The 26,052-nt window shown below is 44.7% G+C and overlaps 2 protein-coding genes across 4 annotated transcripts; both read right to left on the bottom strand.

Annotated features, from left to right (window-relative positions):
• Positions 1 to 46: 46 nt before the first annotated feature.
• On the bottom strand, positions 47 to 10,200 carry RNPS1 (RNA binding protein with serine rich domain 1). Of its 3 annotated transcripts, none has more exons than XM_083372853.1 (8): positions 10,159 to 10,200; positions 6,434 to 6,607; positions 5,592 to 5,747; positions 4,605 to 4,796; positions 3,206 to 3,308; positions 1,841 to 1,994; positions 1,306 to 1,447; positions 47 to 498 (listed from the first exon to the last, which is right to left on the bottom strand). In XM_083372853.1, the coding sequence occupies exons 2-8, from the start codon at positions 6,502 to 6,504 to the stop codon at positions 393 to 395; spliced, it is 924 nt and encodes a 307-aa protein (XP_083228979.1). In that variant the 5' UTR covers positions 6,505 to 6,607; positions 10,159 to 10,200; the 3' UTR covers positions 47 to 392. The 3 variants fall into 3 exon arrangements, with proteins under 3 accessions (XP_083228979.1, XP_083228981.1, XP_083228980.1); XM_083372855.1 differs by having other exon boundaries at positions 9,950 to 10,183; XM_083372854.1 differs by having other exon boundaries at positions 9,946 to 10,176.
• A 1,693-nt stretch (positions 10,201 to 11,893) lies between these two features.
• Positions 11,894 to 25,885, bottom strand: LOC310646482 (uncharacterized protein). The gene is made up of 8 exons (XM_083372973.1): positions 25,517 to 25,885; positions 23,319 to 23,622; positions 21,234 to 21,423; positions 19,971 to 20,101; positions 18,160 to 18,270; positions 16,452 to 16,649; positions 15,706 to 15,799; positions 11,894 to 13,974 (listed from the first exon to the last, which is right to left on the bottom strand). The coding sequence occupies exons 1-8, from the start codon at positions 25,706 to 25,708 to the stop codon at positions 13,914 to 13,916; spliced, it is 1,281 nt and encodes a 426-aa protein (XP_083229099.1). The 5' UTR covers positions 25,709 to 25,885; the 3' UTR covers positions 11,894 to 13,913.
• Between the last annotated feature and the right edge of the window lie 167 nt (positions 25,886 to 26,052).

Here is a 26,052-nt window from a genome sequence, read left to right as displayed (position 1 = left end):
AATGTAACTTTGGGCTGGCAGGAGAATTAGAAACGAAATGGGGAGGGGGGGGGTTATAAAAATTTACTGATTTAGTGAAAGGGGACAAAGATGTTTTGACACTGAGATATACGTCCAAGCCGTTTTGGCATGTCTTGAGAAGCGGCCAATTTTCTCGGGAGTTGTAAAGATTTGTGTCTAAAATAACAAATTCATTTTGAGAATGTCAAAACCAAAGGAACACCTCCACCCTACCGGATGCAAGATTCTTAGCTAGTTTTATCATTTCTCAACGGCTCCTTTGCTTTATTCTTTCAAAAAAAAATTCTTTAAAAAAGATACCATTTTAAATGGGTGCGCTTTTAACTTTAAAAACAAAAACAAAAAAAACCCCACAGCTGCCTAGTCCTGTTTTATCGAGAAGAATTGGAACTGGATCGGCTGCGGTGACGCCTCCGGCCTGGAGATCTGGATCTGGATCGCCTGCGAACTGGGGATCTGCGCCTAGGAGACCTGGATCTGAAAGGAAACAGATAAGAGGGTAGGGCTTCAGCTGAAGAAGAGCTGCACGTACTTAGTAGAGGATGATCAGCCCAATTCAGAGATGTTTCATAGGCTATTTATTTATTGTCTGCCTTTTTCTGAAGAGAAAACTCAAGTTTCCTGAGTGCATTTGGAAGGGCGCAGGCGGAAATAGGTATCCCTCTATAGGAGAGAGATCCACTCTGATGATCTCAGTAATGGCTCCCAAAGAAGGGGTTTCGAGAATCCTTCTGACAATTGAAAACTTTAACAAACTGGTTGCGACAAGTTACATACACTTCCACTACGAAAGACTGCTTCAATGAAGGTGCGTGAGCGGAAGGGAAAGACGCACACCAGATTAACCACAGTGGCCCCGGCCTTACTGTGAAGGGATTCAGAGGCAACGCAAGAGCCATTAAGGAGAGATCTGGAGAAGAATCCAAAGGTTGAAGTCAGTGTGAAAAGTAAAAAAAAAACAACCCCCCCCCCAAACTCCAAATAATCCTGCACTGATTTTGTTTGGTACAAGACGAGACGGACAAGAGAAATTCTGACAGCTTTTAAAGATGTCATGACACCCTATAAGACCATAGAGTGGCATTTCAGGAATGTCTTATTTCACACATGGCCAGGGGTAGGCAACCTCGGCTCTTTTATGACTCCTGGACTTCAACTCCCAGAATTCCTGAGTCAGCATAGCTGACTCATGAATTCTAGGAGTTGAAGTCCAGGAGTCATAAAAGAGCCGAGGTTGCCTACCCCTGGACATGGCACCCCCTATCGCTGATTAAGGCAGCCTACCTTCTCCTCATGCGTGGCGGCGAGCGGCGCCACATAGGGGGCGGTAGCAACATCCTTCTGGGAGGGGTAAAACGCCTGGGAAGAGGCCTTGGTCGAGGAGCTAAGACAGCTGTGGCGGTAATCTCCTGCCCATCGATTTGACCTGTGTGGATCACAGAAGAATATCCGGAGCGCTGTAGCCATCCAACATCTCTAGGAAGCACATTTTCTAATTCCGTCTACTTCAAACGCCAGCTGGCCATAACCCACACGGAGGGGGGGGAAACACAGGGAGCGGGCCTCGGGAATGGATGGGTGCTCAGTTGAAGTCAATAGGAAGGACACGTCAGTGAGATGGACGTTTCCCCACCACTAGCAACGTATCTTTGTAAAACAGGGTTTCTCTACCGTGGCAACTTGAAGAGCTGTGCATTTCAACTCCCAGAATTCCCCAGCCAGCCATCTGAAGTCCACAGGAGGGCCCCCCCCTTCCCTCCTCCCAATTTTCCACGTTTTTAACGCTCAATCTGAAGCCCTCTTAATTCCAGACACCTACCTCCGTCCATGTGTTTCAGTGCCTTTTCAGCATCGTCCGGATTTTCAAACTCTACGTAGGCATAGCCCCTGGAAAGATGGGGGTTGAGCCTATCTGCTGGCATATCGATCATCTTGATCTTTCCGTAAGTAGAAAATATCTCCATGATGTGATCCTTCAAGAAAAAGAATTCCAGGCATCACTACCTATTCCCATTACCTTTAGTCTTCCTAAATGAATGCCGAATGAGAGACAGCTGTGCCTTTAACTGAGATATAAGCATACCAGCTAAATCCATGCCGAGGGATTTGCGTTTCACGTTTGCTGCCTTAGTAAAGGTAAAGGTTCCCCCGCACATGCGTGCTAGTCGTTTCTGACTCTAGGGGCCGGTGCTCATCTCCGTTTCAAAGCCAAAGAGCCGGCACTTGTCCGAGGACGTCTCCGTGGTCATGTGGCCGGCATGACTAGACGCCAAAGGCGCACGGAACGCTGTTACCTTCCCACCGTAGTGGTCCCTATTTTTCTACTTGCATTTTTATGTGCTTTCGAACTGCTAGGTTGGCAGAAGCTGGGACGAGTAACAGGCGCTCACTCTGTTACGCGGCACTCGGGATTCGACCCGCCAAACTGCCGACCTTCTGATCGACAAGCTCAGCGTCCTAACCCACTGAGCCACCGCGTCCCTTTTGCTGCCTTACTTTAGCTAAAATATATTCCTGTTATGTATTTACAGGAAATACAGAAATACTAGTGGTGATAGAACCAAGGGTTTAAGACAGTGAGCTCAACTGACAGGCGCAATTGGGTTCGCTTTTGGAAAAGCGTGAGACAGCAACTGGGCGTGTGAAGTGGGGGAAAAGCCTCTTGTAAACTATGGAGAACCACCAACAGAACAGACAAAGAGTGAATTAGGCTGATCAAATGAGTTATTCCTCCTGAAATGACACCGGGGTTTTTCATGAATCCAGCTCAGTTCTTTTACAGCTGGATTCCAAATTCCCAGTGAGGAAGATTCTCAGGGATGACTCACACCCTGGACGGTATCTCTTTACTCTCCTACCATCCGGTAGGAGATATAGGAATATAGCCAGCCGTACCAACAGGCTGAAGAACAGCTTTTATCCGTGGGCTGTTAGGCTTTTGAATGGGATGTAACCTTATGCAGAGTTGACTTGGGAGGCCGGTGTGTGGTGTAGTTGGTTCACATGGTGTGGTGGGATGGAGGGTTTGTTGTCACTGTATGTTGGGGGGAGAGAGCAGGGGGGGAGGCTCAGCTAATCTCAATGTACACATGTTGTACTTTGACAATAAAGGTTTATTATTCTGCTCCTTCAGGGTCTAATTTCCCTTCGTTTGGAATCCAATTAAGGAAATGGCTACAATTACCTTCGTGACATTTCTGGTAAGCCTTCCCACGTGAACCTTTGTGGGCTTAGGCGAGGGACTCCTCCTCTTCCGTTCTTTTTCATCTCTCTTGGGTGGTTTAGATCTGGAGAAAACAGAGAAATTGTTTTTTTGTTGTTGTTGTTTTTTTCCTAACGAGCAGGCTTGTAATAAAAGCCAGCGGCTGGCTACCATTTAAACGGCATGGTATTTAAACAACAGGCTGTCTGGATGATGTACGTTTCAATGAAGTTGTCAAACCTTCAGACATGATAGGAAGGCAACTGTGTTAAATCTATGGCAGCAAAAAACATCCAGTAGTTTGGTAGCATCTCTTCTGATTAATAAATGTTATTAAAAGGCACCTGCAGTTAGATGTAGGATTTAAAATGGGGTGGATGGGGGGAAGGCTCAAGGTTGACTCAGCCTTCCATCCTTCCGAGGTAGGTAAAATGAGGACCCAGATTGTTGGGGGCAATAAGCTGACTTTGTAAAAATGCCGCTTGGGGGGCGCGCGAAAGCCCTAATAAGCAGGCATATACATAGAATGAAGGCTATTGCTAAGCACATTGATTGTGCTTAGATTGTAAGCCGCCCTGAGTCTTCGGAGAAGGGCGGGATATAAATGGAATTTTTTAAAAAAAGTTGATTATGCAAATTCATGTGAGACTGATTACAAGTATCTTATCAATTAACAATTGCAATGTGATTAAAACATTTTTTTTTACATCTGCATAAACCAAACTATCAACTCTTCCCTTTCCTCCCAGTTTAAATTCTGTATGTCTAGTCACTCTGCATCTGATAAAAGGAGCTGCATCTTTTGAAAACTTTTGCCTTTTAATAAAATGTTAGTTGGAAAAGGTGCTACAAGATGCCTAAATTTAGGCCTTTTAAAAAAAAATTAAAAACCAACCTGGCATTTACAGCTTTAAGACTTGTGGACTTCCAACTCCCAGAATTTCTCAGCCAGCATGTCTGGCTGAGGAATTCTGGGAGTTGAAGTCCACAAATCATAAAAGGGCCAAGTCGGAAGATCCCTGGCCCACAACGTTCTGCATTGTAACTCTTTGTTGATGACTTACCCATTTCAGGTAAACGTAATCAACTGTTATTTTCAGTAATTACACCAACAAAGATTTAAAGCAGAGTTCCCCAGAGTGGTCAACATCATCTCAAGGATTAATGGACTATCCAAGATAATTATTATTACGATTAGTATTCATATTACTATTAAAATAATATGGGGTTGGGGGGGTGGGGTCGATGGATCAGTGAACTGAAGAGTTTGGGAACCCCTGATTTAAAGCAATGGGTGAAAACTAGTCCTCGACTCCCAAGACTTTAAGTCACCTCGTTCAAGTCCAGATTTACCACATTCCCCCAGGCGATGCCCACTCACTTGGAACGGGATCGTCTCCGATTGTCGTGTCTTCGTCGGGAAGGGCTTGGAGAGCCCGAAGAACTGCTGGAGCTGGAGCTACGGGAAGTGCTCGAACTCCCCGAACGGCTTGAGGCAGACGAGGAACTGGAGCCACTGCTGGACCCAGTGCTGGAACTTGACCCTGAACTGGAGGTGGAACTTGAACGAGACCTGACAGAAGAACAGCAGCAGCAATGTTATCACCAAAACCGAGCAGAATCAACTCTCGTGATCTAGAACAGGGCTCCCTAGCCCCCCGGTCCGTGGACTGGTACCGGTCTGCAGCATGCCAGCAACCGGTCCGCACAAACAAGCAGAGCCCCATCCGCAGGATGCAGGCAGCACACACAAAACCACGCACCCTCCGGTCCGCGGAAAAACCTCTTCTCTCCACAGGACCAGTCCCTGGTGGCCAAAAGGTTGGGGGCCTCTGATCTACAAGGCTTGCAAGAAGCCCTCGTAAACCCCACACGTACTTTCGCGTGCCTCAGTCAAGAAAGAAGGATTGAAGTAATGTTCTTCTTTTTTTTTAACGGATCGTTTCCATCAAAACCTTAACAGTAAGAATGAGAGGCTAAGACCAAACCAGGAGAAGGCCCTTCACGCTCACCAAAATTTCTCACCGGGTGGTGAATGGAAATAATTAATAATTTAGTTGTTAACTATCTCAAACAAGTGACCCTGGGCAGCGTACGCCATCCAACATAAAAATGACAAAAGCTATTCAAACAGTAGCAAGTAAATATTATACGGCACCAAGTAAAACGGTGACTATTCGTGTTAACACAGGAAGGAAATGGGGCCTTTCACGTCCTCGGGGCCCCGTATGCAGTTGTGGGACAAGCTTTGTGGTAAACTCTGCCTCCCCACAAGGACACCTTCGGAAGTGAGTTTCTAGTTCCCCAGAAGCCACAATGCGGCCCTGCGCTTCGTACGCTTTTCCAGGGATCCCGGGAATGCGCGTACCTGGTGCTACTGCTGCCGCTGGAGGCGCTGTGCCTTTTGCGGGTTTTGTCACGCCCACGGTCTTTTTCGCCGGACTCCTTTGCGGCTGGTTTGTCCTTCGACCGGTCCTTGGATTTCTCTTCAGTCCGGTCTTTGCGCTTGGTCGGAGACGGAGCCCTTTTAACAGAAAGGCCAGAGTGTTATCGTCTTAACTTCAGCTGCCGGACAAAAGCAGGCCACGGTGAGCAGGCCACGGAATTCCCAGCCTGCACCCCATCGGGGTGGGTTCGAAGAAAGGCAGAGCCACGCAGGGAAATTGTGAAAGGAGCCAAGAGAAGCATTTCCAATTGCAGGCCGTCTGTCTAGCGACCGTCGGAAGTTACGGTGGCATTGGTGGGGAGGGGGGAAGGGACTTAACGACCTTTTTTTCTTCTCACACTGATGACCACTGTGGCATCCTCACGGTCAGGGGATCAAAATTTGGAAGCTCGGCAAACTGACTCCTATCTATGACGGTTGCGATGCCTCGGGACAAGGGCAACACCTCTTGTGACTTTCTGACAGGCAGTCGATGGGGGAAAAGCCAGGCCCACGTAACCACTGTGTTACTAATTTAACCACTGCAGTGATTCACTTAACAACCCTGGCAAGATAGGTCGTAAAATGGGGCAAACCTGGCTTAACTGCCTCGCTTAGCAACAGAAATGTGGAGCTCCACTGTGGTCGTTTCAAGTCGAGCATTACCTGTACTCATGGTCCCGAGAAAAGTCCTAATAGGCTGCAAAGATCTCTCCCCCTTCCCACCCCCCACCCCCTCCAGTCCCTGGGAGAATTTTGGCCTTGAAAATTCAGAGGGTGGTTACCTAGTGCTGGACTTTTTATTATTTTCTTTGATGGCTAGCAAACTCTTCTTTTTCATTCCTGACAGTTCCATTTTCCACTTCGGAGTCCCAAAGCAGCTCTGGGGGGGGCTCACTTATCTGAAAGCTTACTTCTAACGGATCCCTAAGCGAGTGCAAGAAGCTCCAGAGAGCAGCCTAGGGACAAGATAAAAGCATTGAGAGACAAATTAACATACAGGCAGAAGGAGAAGGAGGGGGAAAAAAATCCTATTTGATAAGAACAGCTGGTGATATCAACCAATATTCATGCAAAGCACTGGGTGGACCTTAACAGCAAATTACTTGGCTGAAAAATGGCACCTGCTGAATAATCTAAATCAAGTGTTCCCGATCTGAGCAATTTTAATTTGTGTGGGCTGGAGAATTCGGGGACCTGAAGTCCACAGAAATTAAAGTTGCTCAGATGAGAAACACTGATCTAGGTTGGGTATTTTGGAAGATACTGTATTTGAATAGCTTCTAAGGACCACTAATACTAAACAAAGAAAGAATGCGGGGGGGGGGTGTTTCGCCACCATCACAAACAAGTTTTTCTGTCTAAATTTTTCCCAGAATTGTATCTTTAAATTGGGAGGGGGGGCGCAGGGGATATGAAAGGAGCATCATTGAAGGCTGCATAATTTTGGGGATTCGGGCGTCCCCTTGGTTAGCTTTGTAGGAGCTTCCGACACAAATACGGATGGGATCCTTAAATAGGAAATTAAATTAAAAATTAAATATGAATAAAATTAAGCACTAATAAAATTTGAGGGCAGGGCTCCCATACTTACAGCTCCTGCTTAAAGAATCTGGGATAAGTGTGATCCAATCAAACATGATCAGTGGTTAACAGCTGAACTTTATAGGTGAGCCAGACCTGGCTATCCAACAAATCATAGTAAAATAAACAATTCTGCACTATGTTCTAAACCAGGCATGTCAAACTCACAACGTCACGTGACGTCGCGCGACGTATCGGAGCTTTTTCCCCATTGCCAGCAATGGGGTGGGCGCAATTTTGTTGTGATGCATCCGGCCCGCGGGCCGGCAGTTTGACACCCCTGTTCTAACCAATATAGATGCAATAACCTTTCTATAGCTTTTAATCTTCAGTATAAGATACAAAGCAGCATGTTAAAAGATATACTCTCTATTCAATAGCATGTTGTATAGGTAATAATTATATTTGCATATATTTCTACTTAAGTACATGCAAGCATTTCCCCAGCAAAGCTGATTGGGGCCACCCTTTTGGAAAAAGAACTGCTAAACATATTTTAATCTTTGTACTACAATTTTTAGATATCGGGGCACTATGAGATTATTTGACTATTTAGATACTGAAATATCTTAGTTTGGAATGCTATAAGCACTTGCCTCATCTGGAAGGCATAAATTAAGGGAGTTCTGTTAGTTATGACATCCTGTTGGCATCTAAACCAACCTGCAATTTAATATTTTTTAAAAGACGGAACAAGGTATTTTCTTACTGCACAATAAAAAAAATATTCAGATAACATTTACTTTTTCTCACTGCTACTCTCCCTACCCTACCTTTATTTCAACCCTCATATCAATCAAGCTCCACCACTATCTCTATTTCCCTTAGCTCCTTAAATATGAAAGGAATACAAATTACAGAACCACCCTGAGATTTTATTCTGAGTGAGCATCCAAATCCCAGCCTATCCATCAGAGATACTCATATGGCCTTTTGTAAAGTTGGGAGAACCATTTGGAAGCCACCAAAGCAAGACTTTTGAGTTTTATTACACCAATCTAGCTATCGTGTTATATCTCTGTATTACGCATTATTATGTATTACTTTGCATTATTTATTTATTTAGCGTATGGCTGGTCACACACAATATTAAAAACATTTCATATTTACAAGTTAAAAACAGTTTTAAAAAGAAGCAGTAATAAAACCTAAGAGGAAACCAGAAATAACATTTCAGAGTTTGATGTCGAGTTTGGAAATCCAGTCAGTAGCTACCGTTGTTAGGCAGAGGAAGTCCTTAAAATCTCCTGGCTATCTTCTATTAGTGCATTCCCTCACTATATGTTGGATAGTATGTCGGGAAGCCCTGCAATCACATTGTGCTGAAGGTGTCTTTCCCCATTTATAGAGAATCAGCACACACCCCATGAATCGTTCTAATTCTATTGTATGTCACCCATGTGTGTCGGGGTAAGTCTTGGTGGAGCCGTGGGCTAATGCCTCCTTAAGTAACACCAGCTGCCTGCAATTAGTGCAGGTTTGAGTCCCACCAGGCTCAAGGTTGACTCAGCCTTCCATCCTTCCCAGGTAGGTAAAATGAGGACCCAGATTGTTGGGGGCAATTAAGCTGACTTTGTAATAATGCCGCTTGGGGGGGGGCGAAAGCCCTAATAAGCAGGCATATATATAGATTGAAGGCTACTGCTAAGCTTGTAAGCCGCCCTGAGTCTTCGGAGAAGGGCGGGATATAAATGGAATTAAAATAAAAAATAAAAAAAAGTTGAACCCTGGAGGTATACTATTAGGATTAATACGCTCGAAAATATCTTGGGAGGCATAGTTATTCCATGCTTCCATCTGCTTTTGTGTGGTGCTCTGATGTTCGGCCAGCAGCTTAAGAGCTGTGAGGAGTGGTGGATTTCTTGACTTTAATCAACCTCTTAAGAGATCAGAGGTATAGGCATGAATGGGTAGAGAAGAGTTTAGCAGGATCTTACTATACTCCCGAATGAGAGCTTCTTGTCATCGTGTGTGTGTGTGTGTGTGTGTGTGTGTGTGTGGGAGCATATGGCTAAGAACTGGACAGCCATTTGTCTGAAATGGTATAGGGTTTCCTGCCTTAGCAGGGGGTTGGACTAGATGACTTCCAAGGTCCCTTCCAACATTATTATTATTATTATTATTATTATTATTATTATTATTATTATTATTATTAAACTGGTAGCCAGTGAATAGGTGTTTTATAGATTTTATACACCCAGTAACTTTGCGTTATGATACACCCCCAAAACTACCCAGAATGCAACAGGATTGAAGTGGTGCATAATTCCATTAATGAGTCCTTCGGGAGAAGGGCGGTATAGAAATATTATTAATAATATTAATAATAATAATAATAATAATAATAATAATAATAATAATAATAACAACAACAACTGATGGGAGGCACAGAACTGCCTCTCCCCCGCTTCAAAAAAAAAACCCAAACAAAAATCCCTGGAATAAATCAGATTTCTTTTTTGGCAAAAGCGACGGCAGCAAACCGTGTAAAACCTTACAGGGCGGGCATTGGTCCGCCAAGTGGTGCAAAAATGACTTTCAAGTTCCGCAGCGGACCATTGGGAGAACCCAGTGCCTTCTTTTGCCCCCCCCCGCCTCCCCAAAAAAAAAGGGGGAGCAGCTCCAACAGGCCGCCCCCCCTCCCCGGGCCAGGAACTTGCTTTGAGCAAGAGGCCAGAAAGGGGCGGAGCCAGCTTGGTTCTACGTCACTCACCCACCCGCACGCCGCCCCGTCCTCCGGATTCAGAGGAGCCTCCCCTCCCCACTTTCCGTCCGGGTCTTCCGTCCTCCCGAGGCGGGCTCCCGCTCCTCCACGAGGCCGACCCTGCCGAGAAGGCCCTCAGCGGCTCGGCGAACCGCTTCCCGGCGCTCTCACGGCCTTTCCCGAGCCAGATGGCGACGGATTCGACCCCTCTCCGCCACTTACATCCTCAGAGATCGCCCGTTGCTCTCCTCCGTCGCGCTCGCGGTGACGCGATTTGCCGCCTTCCGCAGAGCTGGGCGCAGGCGGATGACGTCAAAGACGGCGACGGGGAAAAGGCGCCGATATCCTTGACGCCTCTGTCTCCAAGGTTACGGCTCCTTTTCCCCCCCACTTTTTTTTTTTTTAAAGGGCCAGACAGGCGAATTTTGCTGTTGGCGGGGTCGCGTTTAGGAGAACGCCGAGAAAGCTAGATTTGCAGTTGATGAGTGCGTGCAAAACCATGAGAATAATCAAGTTGCAAAACAAAAACCCAATATTCTTTTTTTTTTACTGGACTGACAGGCATTTTAATTATATTTACAATTTTTAATTTATTTTTAATTTTTAATTTTAATTTATTGCACAGATGATTTTAATTTTATTTTTATCTTAATTTCTGTGCTTATTATATGTTTTGTTGTTAGCCGCCCTGAGTCCTTCGGGAGATAGGGCGGGATATAAATCCCATTAATAAATAAATAAATAAATAAATAAATAAATAAGTGAAAATCTCCTGATGTGTTAGACCACAACTGTCATCAACTACCATCGTTTGGATCATGGGAGTTGTAGTACATAGGACTTTTCATCTTTTCGGGAAACGAAAGGGCTTAGCACTGTAGCAGGTTCTAGATTTTGCAGAAGACCATGCTAGCATGCAGTAGGTTCCAGATGTTTGGGGAGACTGCTAATAACATTAGCAGGTTCCAGATGTTGCAGAAGACCGCTAGCATCACAACAGATTCCAGTAGAAGATCTAGCCAGAAATCTGGGTAGAAGATGTTGCAGAAGACCATGCTAGCATCACAACAGATTCTACATGTTACAGAAGACCATGCCAGCACCACAGCAGGTTCCAGACATTGGAGAAGATCTAGATAGAAATCTGGGTAGAAGATTTGCAATTGCAACCTGGAGAAACGACTCACTTTGCAGCCTCTGGATGGCATTACATCTTATGGTGAATGTTGATATTAAGAGGTTATGAAATCCACAGATGGATCATGCATCAAATTTCTCTCCAGCTGCCTTGATGGGATGTAGGGCTATCCTAGCACTGTGGGCAAAGCTGAACAAATTTTAACCATAAAATTATTGGAAGTGGTTGGCCCTCACTTTCTTCATCCTAGGACTGAGAGATGGACGGGCTCCAAGTCACACCCAACTGGCTTCATGCCTAAAGCAAGACTAGAACTCACAGTCACACCTGGTTTCCAGCCTGGTGCTTTAACCACTTACCCCAAACTGGCTTTTATTCACATATGATTGTTCTCATGTTATTACTTTGTGATGAAGCATGTTGTGTGAACCCCACCCCTTTGCTTACTGGTCATAAGTGACTTTTTTCTGTGCCATTGTAATTCTGAATGGTTGCTAAACAAATTGTTGTCAGTCAAGGACTTGTAGTGCAGGATGAACATTGGTCTCTTCCTGACGGCCACACAAACGTGCTTCTACTTAACAGCTTCCGACTGCTGAAGGTCTCCGTTGCTTAGCATAAATAGAAAGGCAAAGAGAAGCTATTTCCTAATTTGTAGACGACAGGGAGAGCTGTAAGCCAAGCCATCCATTTCCAAAGAAAGATGAAAAACAGAAAAAGTGTGAGGGGCGGGGGGAAAGCTCTCAAGAATTGTCAGGAAGAGGAACTTCAGATCCCTTGATAGGTCTCATAACTGAAAATCAATCAGTAAGCTGCGTTCCAATGTTTTTATTTTATTTTTCAGTCCATTCGTATGCCACCCAGTCATTCTGACTCCCTGTGGCTCACAACAGAATAAAGTACAATCAACCACAAATAAATTTCCAGACTAGGGACAGCGAAAACAAACATCATAAGATCTCCATGATCAGAGGAAAAAGAAAAGAACGAATTAGCAATTAAACATTTATTTCACAACACCCCGAATGCCGGAACTGGAAAAACCAAGAGAACAGTATGATTTTTAAAAATGGGGGGGGGGGGAATGTAAGGTGGTGGTGGGCAGAACTACGGCTCAAACCGCTCAAACCGCCACAGCTGAGGCCATCTCCAGCAGAGTGGTGGGATTCAGCCACTTCGCACCACTTCGGCAGAACCGGTAGCTAATTTATTGTTGCCCCAGGCCCAGAATGGACTTCCGGAAGTGGCATGCATCCACGCAGAGAACCGGTTGTTCACCTATTTGAATCCCGCCACTGATCTCCAGCATCATTAAGCCGCTGGGCCACCAAATCTCTGCCGGAAAGTTCATCTTCCTTATTTCTACAGAAGGAAGTTGATAATTTTGGAGAGCCCTGTTCTACGGGATCAGAGAGTACTGTATATGGATGGGAAATGTAATTAGTAATTGCTGCAATGCTAGAGGATCGGCAGGGGGCAGTAGCTGATTAAAAGTTAAATTAAAAAAAAATGCAGCTTCTACAAGCCCAGTTAAATCACATGTGCCTGAAAGCAAATGTCACACCTACCCTTTGGCTTAAGTTTCATTACCGAACTAAGTAACATCATCAGTGCTACAGGAGCAAACCCCACCTCCTTCTAGCACTGATGATGCTATCTAGCTGGGTAATGAAACAGCTGCAAGAATACAACCAGGTTCAGAGAGCACTAAGGACCCCCTATTCACTTCTGCAGAGGCATGAGAAGCTGGTTCTGGGACCGCACATTTCGGGAGACATTGAATTTGGCCTTTGCCCCATGGAAGAGTGCCTTCCCAATTCATACCATCTGGTGGCATTGTTTTATAAAAATAACATATTTTAATTTTAGCTGTGGTCTACTTGCAGTGAGCAAGAAATTCAAGTCTGCAGAGTTGGTAGCTATGTGAGCAAGGTGATGGCTACAAACAACTTTTTACTATACAAATTCCTGAGTTTCATTCTGGGGGGAAAGGGAATGTTTGGACAAGGCTGACCTCTTTTTTTATTTTTTATTTTAATTTCTTTTGCCTACATACTGACTTTTGTTGCTTAGAAAATGGGAGCTGAGCCTAGGAACCTGCCTGGCGTCCAGTTACCTCCTTGCCCACAGCTTAAAATGTCACCTGAACCAACGGCTTTGTGAAAATTGTTTGCCTGAACTGCTCTTTCCCCTGTTTCCTGAACTAGGAAATGAATCTGAGATTTTTCTCTGCATGGAAAGAGGCAAGGTCTCCTCAGAGAGGTCTCCTAAAGCAAACAGTATTTGAGGCATGCATTGTCGGTGGCAACACACATCACAACTAAGACGGTCCATTGCTTAGGGGGAGTGAAGCCACCATAGATCTGATTAACAATCCATCAGCTCTCCGCCCACCCAACCCCTTTCTTCTCTTAAAAAAATAATTCTGGATTTACTAGAATCAAATCCTGAACATTCTGCCTCTAAAGGAAATGTTTTGCTTCTCTCTCTTCCTCTCTTTCTGATTGTGATGGGCAAAGCACTTTACCACCACCACCACCACCCCGATAAATTAGGGGCAGAAAATAATCCCTTTTTATTTTCACAGTGGGTGGGGGAAAATTATCATGGCACCCCACCAATTTTTCACACAACCTGGCAGTGAGAGATGCCGTAGAAACAAAGAGGTAGGTTTCTCACACCTCGTGGGAGAACAGAAAAACCTCGCCCTCAAAATAAATACTCCAGGAATTTGATCTGTTTACGCTGTGCTCGATTGGCTGGAACTTTCTTCTGAGATTTACCTCTTCATCAGATCCCCCAAATAGCTTTTTCTTTACGGAGGCTCTTCCTGGTAGAATCAGATATCTGACATAATCTCGCAGCGATCGTTCAGTTCAATGTTGTTGTAGTTCTGCGGTCTGAAAAACCCAGAAGGAAATAGGGTAGGAGAGTAGCGTTGAGTTTTATTTGCTTAATGAGATGGAGCAGGCTGCTTCTGCTCTGTTTCTCGTAACAGAAAAAAAACAGAGATGGTTACGGAATCTAAGCAACATCCTAGAACAGTGTTTCTCTAAACCTGGGCAACTAACTTCAATTTCTACTCCCAGAATCCCCCGGGGACATGAGCACATACAATAGCTTAAAGTTGCCAGGGTTAAAAAAATGCTGTCTTAGAAGAAGACCATGTCGAAACATCCGTACGGGTAGTCCTCGATTTACAATCATTCATTTAGCGACCGTTCAAAGTGACAACGGCATTGAAAACTGGTTTCACATGACTCTTGCAGCATCCTCATGGCCGTGTGATCGAAATTTGGGCAATTGGCAACTGCCATGTACTTAGGACAGTTGCACTGCCCCAGAGGTCATGTGGTCACCATTTGTAACATTCCCAGCCAGCTTCCAACAGGCAAAGTCAAAGGGGGGGGGAGCAGGATTCACTTAACGACCGCACAATTCACTTAACTGCAGCGATTCGCTTAACAACAGTGGCAAAAAAGGTCGTAAAATGGCCAAACTCGCTTAACAACTGCCTTGCTTCGCCATGGAAATGTTGGGTCGTGAGTCGAGGAGTCCTGTATGGACTTCAGGAGTGTAATTGGAACTGATCTCTGCATTCTTCTTTTTTTTTAATGCATGAAGTCACCAACTGTCCTCAGTCCTTAATAATGCTGTTAAGGATGCTGAGCGTATTTTAGTTCAGGGCAAGCAAAGACATGTTGAAATCTGAAATCCGCCTTATACGAATGCAAAAACACAGACACACAAAGTCAGCGAAAGCATCAGGGAAGCAGGAACTTCAGCTCTTGTGAAGAATCTCGGAAATGTAGGAAATAAAGGAAATAAATACAGATAATCCTCAACTTGCAACCATTTGTTTAGGCGCCATTCAAAGTTATGACATGCTCTGGAAAAAAAATGTCTTACGGCCAGCCCTGAAACATGACAACATCTCTGCAGTCGTGTGCACTTACTACAGTTTCCCCATAGACTTTGCTTGCCAAAAGGTCACAAAAGGGGATCACATGTCCCAGTACACTACAAACTTCTTAAATTGTTGTTGTTAATTGCAAAGTCGTGTCCGACCCATTGCGACCCCATGGGCAACGTTCCTCCAGGCCTTCCTGTCCTCTACCATCTTCTGGAGTCCATTTAAGCTCACACCTCCTGCTTCAGTGACTCCATCCAGCCACCTCACTCTCTGTCGTCCCCTTCTTCTCTTGCCTTCAACCTTTCCCAGCATGAGGCTCTTCTCCAGTGAGTCCTTCCTTCTCATTAAGTGGCCAAAGTATCGGAACTTCAGGATCTGGCCTTCTAAAGAGCAGTCAGGGTTGATCTACGAGTTGCCAATTGTTAAGCCTCTGAATTTCGGTCACATGACCACGGGGATGCTGCAACGGTTGTTAAGTGTGAAGAAGGGTCGTAAGTCACCTTTTTCAGTGTCACTGTAACTCATTAAAGGAATGGTTGTAAGTCTAAGAATACCTGTAACCTGTGTTGCCCAGCACATTAGGTGGGTACCAGGTTGGGCAAAGGTACACATACAGGATGATGGAGTCAGGTTCATACTGGATCAATATTGCAGCTTCATGTTTTAGTTGCTAACTTTGGCTTCAGCACAAATCCCAATAGCAGCTCTTTTTTTTTACCTTTTTATACAATAGAAAGTTCCACCGATTAACAGCAGTATGAGCAAAATGGAACCCAAGGTCAAAAAAGCAATTTCCCAGGCTTCAAGTGAAGCTGTGGAAAAAAAGAGAAAAAGGTATTATTAATATAAGGGCTAGATGCATCCGTACTTTCTTTTAATGGTTGGTGGAATCAGTCATAATGCAAAAATTATGAAGAGAAAGAAAGAAGAAAGAAAGAAAGAAAGAAAGAAAGAAAGAAAGAAAGAAAGAAAGAAAGAAAGAAAATGGAAAGAAAGAGAAAGGAAGGAAGGAAGGAAGGAAGGAAGGAAGGAAGGAAGAAAGAAAGAAAGAAAGAAAGAAAGAAAGAAAGAAAGAAAGAAAGAAAAGGAAAAGAAAGGAAGGAAGGAAGAGAAAGAAAGAAAAAGAAAGGAAGAAAAAATGGAAGGAAGAAAAAAGGAAGGAAGGAAGAAAAAAGGAAGGAAGAAAGGAAGGAAGAGAAAGAGAACAAAGGAATAAAGAAAGGAAGGAAGGAAGGAAGGAAGGAAAAAAGAAGGAAGGAAGGAAAGAGAGAAAAGGAAGGAAGAAGGAAAGAAAGAAGAAAAAAGGAAAGGAAGAAAGAAAGAAGGAAAGAAAGAAAAAGAAAGAAGAGAAAGAAAGAAAGAAAGAAAGAAAAAGAAAATTCTTTCCTTGAAGAATCTGGGGTCTTCTGTGTCACTTTCATTCTTCCCCCCCACAAACCTTTGGTCACCACCTGATCGTCTCACCTTTAGCTATTGGTACCACTTCACTGGAAGATGCACAGGGGGCATTAGTTCGGAGGACTATCCCATCCACAGGAAATAGGTGGGAACTTAGGGAAAATTTCTGTTGCCATTGGATCAGGAGCTGCCGCTCTTCCGGTGACGTGGCCAGCAACCGGCCGGACAGTTTCACTGTGGTATTAGAGCAGGTGAAATTCAGTTCTGTGGAAAGACAAGAAAGATGGGTAGCTGCTATCCAGGTTTGAAAGACCAGGTCCAATTAAACTGATTTATTCTGTGATGCCTCAGTGATTAAAGACGCTGCACTTTGTCACCCATACGTCGACAACCCGGGCTCAAGACCCAAGGGCCGCACGGTGAGGTGAGGTCTCGTTACTTGCCCCGGTTCCTGCCCACCTAGCAGTTCCAAAGCATGCAAACGCGAGTAGATAAATAGGTACCACTTGGGTGGCATGCTGGCCACGTGAACACAGAAGCATCTTTGGACAACGCGGGCTCCCTCAGCGGGAAAACACGAGATTAGCACCGCGTCCAAGAGTTGGACACAACTGACAGGGAAATTTTTACCTTTGTGGCTAAATTGCTAGACAATTTAAAATTGAATGAAAAACAGAGGCAATAGGGTTATTCCCCATACAGAGAATCATTTCTCCTTTCTCCTTAAAAATGGCAAAACGTGATAGTGGGCAATTTTTATAGGAGCTCTCCGCACCATATTCTCGGCTGGTCTGGGGAAACCAGCTTTTGCATCCCTGCTTGAAACCAAGGGTGGAGAATCTATATCCTTTCAGAATATGTTAGATCAGTGATGGCAAACCTTTTAGAGACCGATTGCCCAAACTGCAACCAAAAACCCACTTACGTATCATTGGGTGCCGGGTGGGCTTGGCCCATTGCCCATCTTTTATAAAAAGATTTTATAAAACCCAGCTGAAGGCCTAGGACTGGGGTGACGGTACGTGTGCCCACAGAGAGGGCTCTGTGTGCCACCTGTGGCACGTGTGCCATAGGTTCACTGCCACAGTGTTAGTCGCTTCTATCATCCCGGTCATTTGGCTTTGTTTTGGCAGGGAACAATGGGCACAGATATATATATTAAAATCTGGGCCACTACAGATTCCCCATCTTAGCTTGAAAAGTTAAGAAAAATAACATTATTTACACTGGCTGTGCTGGTGATGACCTATAAAGCCCTGAATGGCTTGGGTCCGTGATATTTGAGGGAACACCTGCTGCCAGCATCAAGTTCCCTTCGTCCAGTGCGCTCACACAGGGAGGGTCTTCTCAGGGTGCCGCTGGTAAAAGATTGCCGGTGGATAACACCCAGGGAGAAGGCCTTTTCTGTGGGTGCACCTGCCCTCTGGAACCAGCTGCCCGTGGAGCTCAGGACTGCCCCTGACCTGCGTTCATTCCGCCGGGACCTGAAGACTTGGCTCTTTGAGCTCTCTGGCCCAGGCTGAGAATTTTAACTGGGGTTTTATTTTCAGGGATAATTTAATCTTTTTAATTGTCTTTTAACTTTTGTATTTTGTATTGGTGTGATTTTAAAATGCCCTGTAAACCGCCCTGAGTCCTTCGGGAAAGGGCGGTATATAAATCTAATAAAATTAAATTTTCTGGCATGAATGTATTGTCCCTAGCAATGTTTTCAAGAAGCAATATCAATCAATATTATGCTATTTTTAAAAAAAACAACATATTGGACACAAACCTTGCAGGGCGCAGGGAGAGATAGCGCATAAGCAGCTTTCTTCCATGGATCTCACTAGTATCTGCTGGAGGTGAGCTTGCAGCTGTGGATTTTGAAGCCAGGGGGAACAGTCTATCAAGAAAAGAATAGCCACCTTAAGCACCTGAATCTGGGCAACATTACAACATGTATATATGCAAATAAAAAACAAGGTAAAAGTCATACATTCAAAACGTATCAAACATTAAAAAGATTTGGCGTGGTGGTGAAGGCACCAGGCCAGAGACTGGAATACCGTGAGTTCTATATTAGTCCCACTTCAGTATGAAGCTGGGCGATTTTGAGCCGCCCACTCTTCCTCGACCCCAAAAAGAAGGTAAGGGCAAATCAGTTCTGAAAAACCTTGCCAAGAAAACTGCAAGGACTAGCCCATGCAGTTGCTAGGAGCAGGGCTTTTTTTGTCACAGAACATCCAGAACGGAGTTCCGGCACCTTTTTGGGATGGAAACTTGCAGGGTAGGCAAGGCGGGTTGTATGACATGTGTGAGTTCTGGCATCTTTTTTTTTTTTACAAAAAAAGAGCACTGATGATGTTTACCTAGTTTGGGTAATGAAACATCTGCAAGAAAACAAGCAAGCTCAAAGAGCACCAAGGACTCCTTAAAAACTGACTTAAAGCAAAAAGAAAGTGGGAAGTTCTTCCCCATTGAGTTCCTTATTGTTTCATCTGTCAACATTGGACTTTTTTGCTTGGACAACATAACAGGCAGCCTTTCCCTTTAAACTGTTTTGCTTTTGAATTAAATGAAGCTGGGGGGAGGAGAATGCTATCCCGGTTGGTTGTTTTTTTTAATAAGATAACGAATGGCGCAAAATAGAACGGAAGAAGCGAAGCATTGCACGTTAAACTAATTGGAGAATGTGATTTATGACGTTTACATTAAGGGAGGGAATTGTGTTTGATACGATGTGTTCAGGGGAGAATTCAGATTTTGGTATTCATCCATGAGTGCCGACGCTTCGTTCTCTCTATTAATAGACTTTTTAGAATAAACAATGCCTGAAGATTCTTTGATATGTTTCATTAGTCGGAACCATGACACCATCTCTATAGACAAACATCTTCTCAGAACTCTACTATCTGTATTGAAAATGTAGTCTAGGAACTATTAGGGAGGCGTGGTCTTCACCCTTTTTCTCTCACATATATCTAGGCTGAGTTTTATTTATTTTTATTTTATTTTAATTCCATTTATATCCCGCCCTTCTCCGAAGACTCAGGGAGGCTTACAAGCTTAGCAGTAGCCTTCATTCTATGTATATGCCTGCTTATTAGGGCTTTCACACACACCCCAAGCGGCATTACAAAGTCAGCCTAATTGCCCCCAAAAATCTGGGTCCTCAATCTGGGTCCTCTGAGTTGCCCCTTAGTCCTCTGGAATTCACTCCTTCCCTCCTGGAAACCCAGCTCCTCCCTACATTCTATCACATCATGTATGGACTTCAAGTTCCAGAATGCCTCAGTCAACATGTGTCAGGCCCCAAGCCAGGAATAACATGTGGTGATTCTTCCAGGCTGAGTCCTTCATTGTTTCACGCCTGTAGACAAAATCTTGACGGACTGAAGATTCTACTGTCTGCATCTACAATATACTCTGGGAACTACTGAGGAGAGACTGTCTTCACTCTCTTTCTCTCACACAGGATATCTGGACTGCATTGCCTCTTCTGGAGTGCAGTCCTCCCTCTTCAAGATCTGCCTTCTCATCACACAAGGGATGACCTCATTCTCTCCAGTTGCAGGCGAGAGAGAGAGAGAAAAGACCACTTACTAGGTGTCCATAGGCACATTCCAAGATCCAAGGACAGAGACTCCTGAGGACAGCTATTCTCCATGCCTGGGGTGGGGTTGGAGATGAGAAAAGTTTCCTTGCAAAAAGGGCAGTAGCTCAAAGACCAGATTCTGCAAGGAAACAAAAAAACAAGCCCAAAACATGTGTAGCAAGCAAAACATTACATGTGGACCAAACATTTGCAGGCAAATATCACAGTGATGGTTAGAGGAAAGGATTTCAAGAAATGCAGTTAAAGACACAATTGGCTTGTGGACCAGAAGGTTGGTAGTTTGAGACCCAAGCACCATGTGAAGGAGCGAGCTCCTGTTCTGGCTCAACCCCTAGCTGCCCACCTAGCAGTTTGAAAGCGTTCAAATGCAAGTAGAGAAATAGGTACCACTTTGGCGGGAAGGTAGCAGCTCTCCATGCACCTTAGCATATAGTGCTGGCCACATGACCACGGAACTATGTTCGGACAAAGCTGGTCTCCTTGTCTAGGAAATGGAGATGAGCACCACCCTGTTCTGTCCCAGCCTACTTGAGTCCTTGTTCAGTTTCACAAGGAGAAACCCCTCTTCCAATCAAGCAGGCAGAAACCGCAAGAAAAACCCAAACCCCTTTTATTGCTCACAGACCTGAAGAAAACACACACAGTTCACCGCAACTCGATTCTTAACCCGAACGGTTGCCTTTGGCAACCAGCACCTCCACCTTCCCTTTTATTATGCAGCCAAGGCGTAGCTTCCTAATGCCTGCTCCTTGCTTTTGGAGCCGCCCCATTGCATTCCTTTGTCCTGCTCTCTTTACGAGCATCCTGGATGTCACCCAGCTGTGCTTCATCATGGTCCAACTCAGCCTCCCAGCACAGCTGTGTCTCAGCCTGAGCGCGAGTAGAGGGGCCAGGCTCCTCCTCAGACTGTAAGTCTTGGAGCTCTTCAGAGCCTTCCTCTGACTCTGATGTCACTCCAGGCCCCTCTTCCTCCTCTGAGTCCTCAGCTGCCGGATCCACAGAATCACAACACGCCCCTAGAATTGGAGACAACTGGATGGGGGAAAACCTTTACCGTACCTTTACCTTTAATGGGATGTGAGAATGATCTTGGGAGAAGGAGGAAGAGTGGCAGACTAGACAACACTTGCATAATAGACAACTGGGCCTATAGAAGAAATGTGGGTGTGGGAGCCTCCCTAGTTTTTACAGAAAGAAATGCAGAATAGGAGGGGAAATAACAAGGCATTGTAAGAACACAAGATGCTCACCTTTCCCTTTTCCCAGATACAAAGGGTATTTGAGGGATCATCCCAGGATTCCAGGTCACAAGGTATTCTATTTTCTCGGCAATATTTAGAGTACCATATGGAAGTCGCAGCTTTCGGCTGAATAGCGCCACTGTCAGGTTCTCCTGGCTTGGGAAGGAGTGATTCCAGAGAGCGGGCATCACCAACTGCTCTGGAAAGAAACAGGATAAAGTTAATGAAGGAGCAGCATTTTTTTTAAAAAAGCAATAAATTAATTTATTTAAGAAAAGTTATATTAGTGCCCAACTCATTCTCAAGTGACTCCAGGCAGCTTACAAAGATTTTTTTTCCATCTAAAAACAATAAAAAGTAACCGCTGATTAAGCCAAACAGCTTCAAACTGAAGTGATTTAAAAATTTTCCCCTCTCAACAACTGTGTGATTTTGCTAACTGTTTACACACACTTGGTGCTGGTTACTCACTTCTCTATTCAATCCCTGTCCATTTTGCACCCATAATTATCTTGTTTTTTCTCTCTCTCTCTCTCACACACACACACTTTTAAAGTACCTAATTAATATGCTTTTCACAATCGTCACTTCTTCACTGGCATAGTATTTCAGTTTTTAAATATTTTTCACTAGCTTTTCACTCTTGTCCTTGTTTCAGCTCAGTAAAATGTAAAGCCTTGATTTAATGAGCCCCGGAAACAACTGACAAAATCTTTGCAAGTACAAATATCCTTCTGAGAATTTGGGGGGAAAAAACCACCCAAAACCCACCGGCTGCTTTACGCACTGATAACATGGCCCCAAATGTTGTGTTATTAAGTAGATGATTTAGTATGGTAGAAAATAGATAACTTTTAGGAAATAGAACAAGATTATATTCAAATAGATAAAATGCGTATTCTGGATATTATGTTTTGTTATGAAGTGAGATAAGGGAAATCTTGGGTACCCAAAGTCTGAAAATTATAAATAATCAAGGCGATCAAACCGGTCAGCCCTAGAGGAGATCAACCCTGACTGCTCTTTAGAAGGCCAGATCCTGAAGCTAAAACTCAAATAGTTTGGCCACCTAATGAGAAGGAAGGACTCACTGGAGAAGAGCCTCATGCTGGGAAAGGTTGAGGGCAAGAGAAGAAGGGGACGACAGAGAATGAGGTGGCTGGATGGAGTCACTGAAGCAGTAGGCGTGAGCCTAAATGGACTCCAGAAGATGGTAGAGGACAGGAAGGCCTGGAGGAACATTGTCCATAGGGTCACGATGGGTTGGACACAACTTCTCAGCTAACAACAACAACAATGGATTGTTTATGAGGACTCAATGTAATCCAGATATGTATAAGCCAAAAATTTATTGATAAATGTAATAATGATGTTTTTATTGAACTGATATAATTAGAATTGTACTAGCTTGAATATGAGACAGTAAATGTTAAGGGGAAAAGAGAAGAAATATCTGATGCTGTAACCTGAGATTTGCACTAAAGATTTTGTTATTGAACCATTGATTACCCAGCCACCACGTTGCTTTTCAAATACTAAAATGTAAATTTGGAAAATTAATAAAATATTATTTAAAAAAACCAAACATGGCCCCAAATATGTAAAACACGGCATGCTTTATACATGACAAAAATACACCTGGCAATTCCCGTTCCAAAGCACAAATACAGGTAGTCCTTGACTTACGACCACAACTGAGCCCAAAATGTCCGTTACTAAGCGAGGCAGGCGTTAAGCAAATTGTGCCCCATTTCACAACCTTTCTTGCCACGGTCGTTAAACGAATCGCTATAGTTGCTAACTTAAGCAAGACGGTCGTGAAGTGAACCCGGCTTCCCCCACTGACTTTGCTTGTCAGAAGGTCGCAAAAAGGGGATCGATCACATGACCCCGGGACACTGCGACCGTCATACGTACGAGTCAGCTGCCAAGCATCTGAATTTGGATCACGTGACCGCAGGTCAAGTGTGAAAAACGGTCCTAGGTCACGTTTTTTCAGCGCCGCTGTAACTTCGGACGGTCCCTAAGTGCATCGTTGTAAGTCAAGGACTACCAGGGCATGAACAGAGCAGTTTATTAGGACCAGCGACCTACCATCAGGCTTCACACTCTGGAACATTGGTCCTGGCTTGATGACAAAGAGACCCTCACTCCCAAATTTGCCTTGCAGGTGGATGCTGGTGTACGGCCGGCTATGGTTTCCGAAGAAGAAGTGCAATGTGTATCTTTTTAAGCTGTCCCCGGTCTTTCCCTTCAGTTCTATGAACTTGTAGAGTAACGAGTCATTGGCCAGACCCACTTCGTTGATGACCGTGGAAGAATTATGGAGCACCTCTTTGGTGAGATTCCAGTTGAGAGACACACAAGAGTTTTCCCCAAGAGGCGTTGTTTCAGTCACCTGGGAGGTGGACAGGAGAAGGCACCCAAAAAGTATATGAATCTGCAATGTTCATTTTTTTTAAGTGCATTTTCAAATCTCGAACGGCTCTCCACGACTGATGGCTCCTTATAGCCACTCTATCGAGATATTTTCAGAATTTAGCCCCGGAGAAAAAACATCTAAGGGGAGGGATTGGCTTAATTTAATAATCCAGTTTCAAGGCCAAACAAGTCTTTGGGAATTCTGGAGAACTTAGAGATTAAAAAGGGAAACAATATATAGAAAAAGAAATTGTGACTGAGCAGAAGAGCAAAACACCCAGTTATAATCCAAGTGTAACTAAAATGGGCTTGAAAACTATGCTGTTGCAGGCCTGGGAGAGAACAAGCATGTTTTTATAGCTTCCTGAACGTCATAAGAATGGGAGATGCGTGAATATTGGGAAGGATATTGTCTAGTGGCTAAAGTAGGAGACCATGGGAAGTAGGAGACCATGAGTTCAAGTCCTGTCTTAGCCATGAAAGCCAGCTGGCCGACTTTGGACCAGTCATCAGGAGACAGTGTGTTCTAGTCCTGCTTTAGGCATGAAAGCCAGCTTGTGATTTTTAGACCAATCACCAGGAGACGGTGAGTTCTAGTCCTGCCTTAGCCAAATGGGTGACGTTGGGCCAATCACCGGGAGACGGTGAGTTCTAGTCCTGCCTTAGCCAAATGGGTGATGTTGGGCCAATCACCGGGAGACGGTGAGTTCTAGTCCTGCCTTAGCCAAATTGGTGACGTTGGGCCAATCACCGGGAGACGGTGAGTTCTAGTCCTGCCTTAGCCAAATGGGTGACGTTGGGCCAATCACCGGGAGACGGTGAGTTCTAGTCCTGCCTTAGCCAAATGGGTGACGTTGGGCCAATCACCAGGAGACGTCGAGTTCTAGTCCTGCCTTAGCCAAATGGGTGACGTTGGGCCAATCACCGGGAGACGGTGAGTTCTAGTCCTGCCTTAGCCAAATGGGTGACGTTGGGCCAATCGCCAGGAAATGGTGAGTTCTATTCCCGCCTTAGGCATGAAAGCCAACTGGGTGACTTTGGGCCAGCCCCTCTCTCTTAGCCCAACCCACCTCACAGAGTTGTTGTGAGGAACATAGGAGGAAGATGTGTTGGGTAGGTTCAATGCCTTGGATTGTTTGTAAAAATAATAGAAGCGAGATACAAATAAATAAACATGAACAGGTGAGACCAACATGTCTCCCGGTATCTTCCTTCTATCAGCCAGATGTTTGTGAAAAATCCACTCAAGTGTGGTAAGAACCCCATTTAACGTAATTCTCAGGACTGGTGACACATTATTTCCGAACAGTCAACACAATCAAAACCCTAATGGAATAAACTCAAAGTCTAATTCAGCCCACATCCTGTTTCCTTCTGGAAAGCCCCCATCAGGAAGACCTATACTCAATTATCTCTTTCTAAGCTTGTCCCACCTCCATCAGCTGTGGTTCAAGTTGATGAGATGACTTGATTCCGCTAGAATGCCGATGCAGCAGGCTGGAGTTGGGAGGGTTATCAGATACTGCACAAAGCCGTCACGTGGCTGTAGCCAACCCCTCCATGAGCTGCTAATATGATTTGCAGCAAGGGTCTCCAACCTGGGAATCTTTTAAGATTTGTGCACCAATTCCTGGAATTCCCTAGCCAGAATTCTGGGCGCTGAAGTCCACAAGTCCTAAAGTTGCCAAGTGTGGAGACTCCTGGTTTAGAGCATAACATTAGTACAGTCCATTATGGGGTGGACTCAGCCAACTATGCTAAAGCAAATGAGGGCTTGGTGTGTTAGATAAACATAACCAAAGATGGCGTAAACGAGAAACACAAGTCTTGGCTGATGTCTGTGGCTCCTCTTGAACCTTCAGCCATTTTACCTGGAAACTCTTGGAATCTCTGGGCTTCAGGCTGAGACATCGGCTGATGGACTCGTCTTCAGTGCTGTGGGAATCGTTTTCATGGAGGACATTTTGTCCAGGAGTGAGAAGAGCCACCAGCTTCTCTGCTTTATCCGTACCCCGGGCTCTGTACACCACAGCATCAACCAGCCCATCCACAGTCACCTGCATGTTGGTTTTATAGGCAGGATTGGGGTGGCGGTAGAGAGCCACGGCGTCTACGCCATTTTGGATGGTGGTATCTGGCAAAAGAAGCGAGGGCCTGGGGGTGACTCCTGCACTCCCTACAAGGAAGTAGCCCCACTCGTTGGTGGAATAGCCTGTCAGGTTCAAGACTTGGTAAGCTAAGTTGTTCTTGCCGTTGTACAGAACAAGCCAGTAATCCTGGAGTGAAAATGGCCCTTGTCCTGGGTAGAACAGCTCAATATATTCCGTATCTTCTCGAGATCCAGGATTGTCTGCGTTTACTTCGTTGATAAGCAACTCCAGGGCTGGAGATTCTTCAGTTGTCCTCG

Source organism: Vipera ursinii (genome assembly GCF_947247035.1).
Source record: "Vipera ursinii genome assembly, chromosome: 13".
NCBI classification, from domain to species: domain Eukaryota; kingdom Metazoa; phylum Chordata; class Lepidosauria; order Squamata; family Viperidae; genus Vipera; species Vipera ursinii.
Note: the sequence above shows the minus strand (reverse complement) of the source record. Positions and strands in the feature narration are given on the sequence as shown.

Excerpts from the sequence above, each read along its gene's own strand:
- RNPS1 (XM_083372853.1), bottom strand. The coding sequence starts at position 6,504 with ATGGAACTGTCAGGAATGAAAAAGAAGAGTTTGCTAGCCATCAAAGAA. Across the intron at positions 1,995-3,205 it reads TTACCAGAAATGTCACGAAG|GATCACATCATGGAGATATT; the intron begins GTAATTGTAGCC and ends TTTTTCTTGAAG. Across the intron at positions 1,448-1,840 it reads ACTGAAACACATGGACGGAG|GTCAAATCGATGGGCAGGAG; the intron begins GTAGGTGTCTGG and ends TGATCCACACAG.
- LOC310646482 (XM_083372973.1), bottom strand. The coding sequence starts at position 25,708 with ATGCAGGTGACTGTGGATGGGCTGGTTGATGCTGTGGTGTACAGAGCC. Across the intron at positions 20,102-21,233 it reads GTATCTGGGAAAAGGGAAAG|AATCTGGTCTTTGAGCTACT; the intron begins GTGAGCATCTTG and ends GTTTCCTTGCAG. Across the intron at positions 13,975-15,705 it reads ACTTTCTATTGTATAAAAAG|ACCGCAGAACTACAACAACA; the intron begins GTAAAAAAAAAG and ends TGGGTTTTTCAG.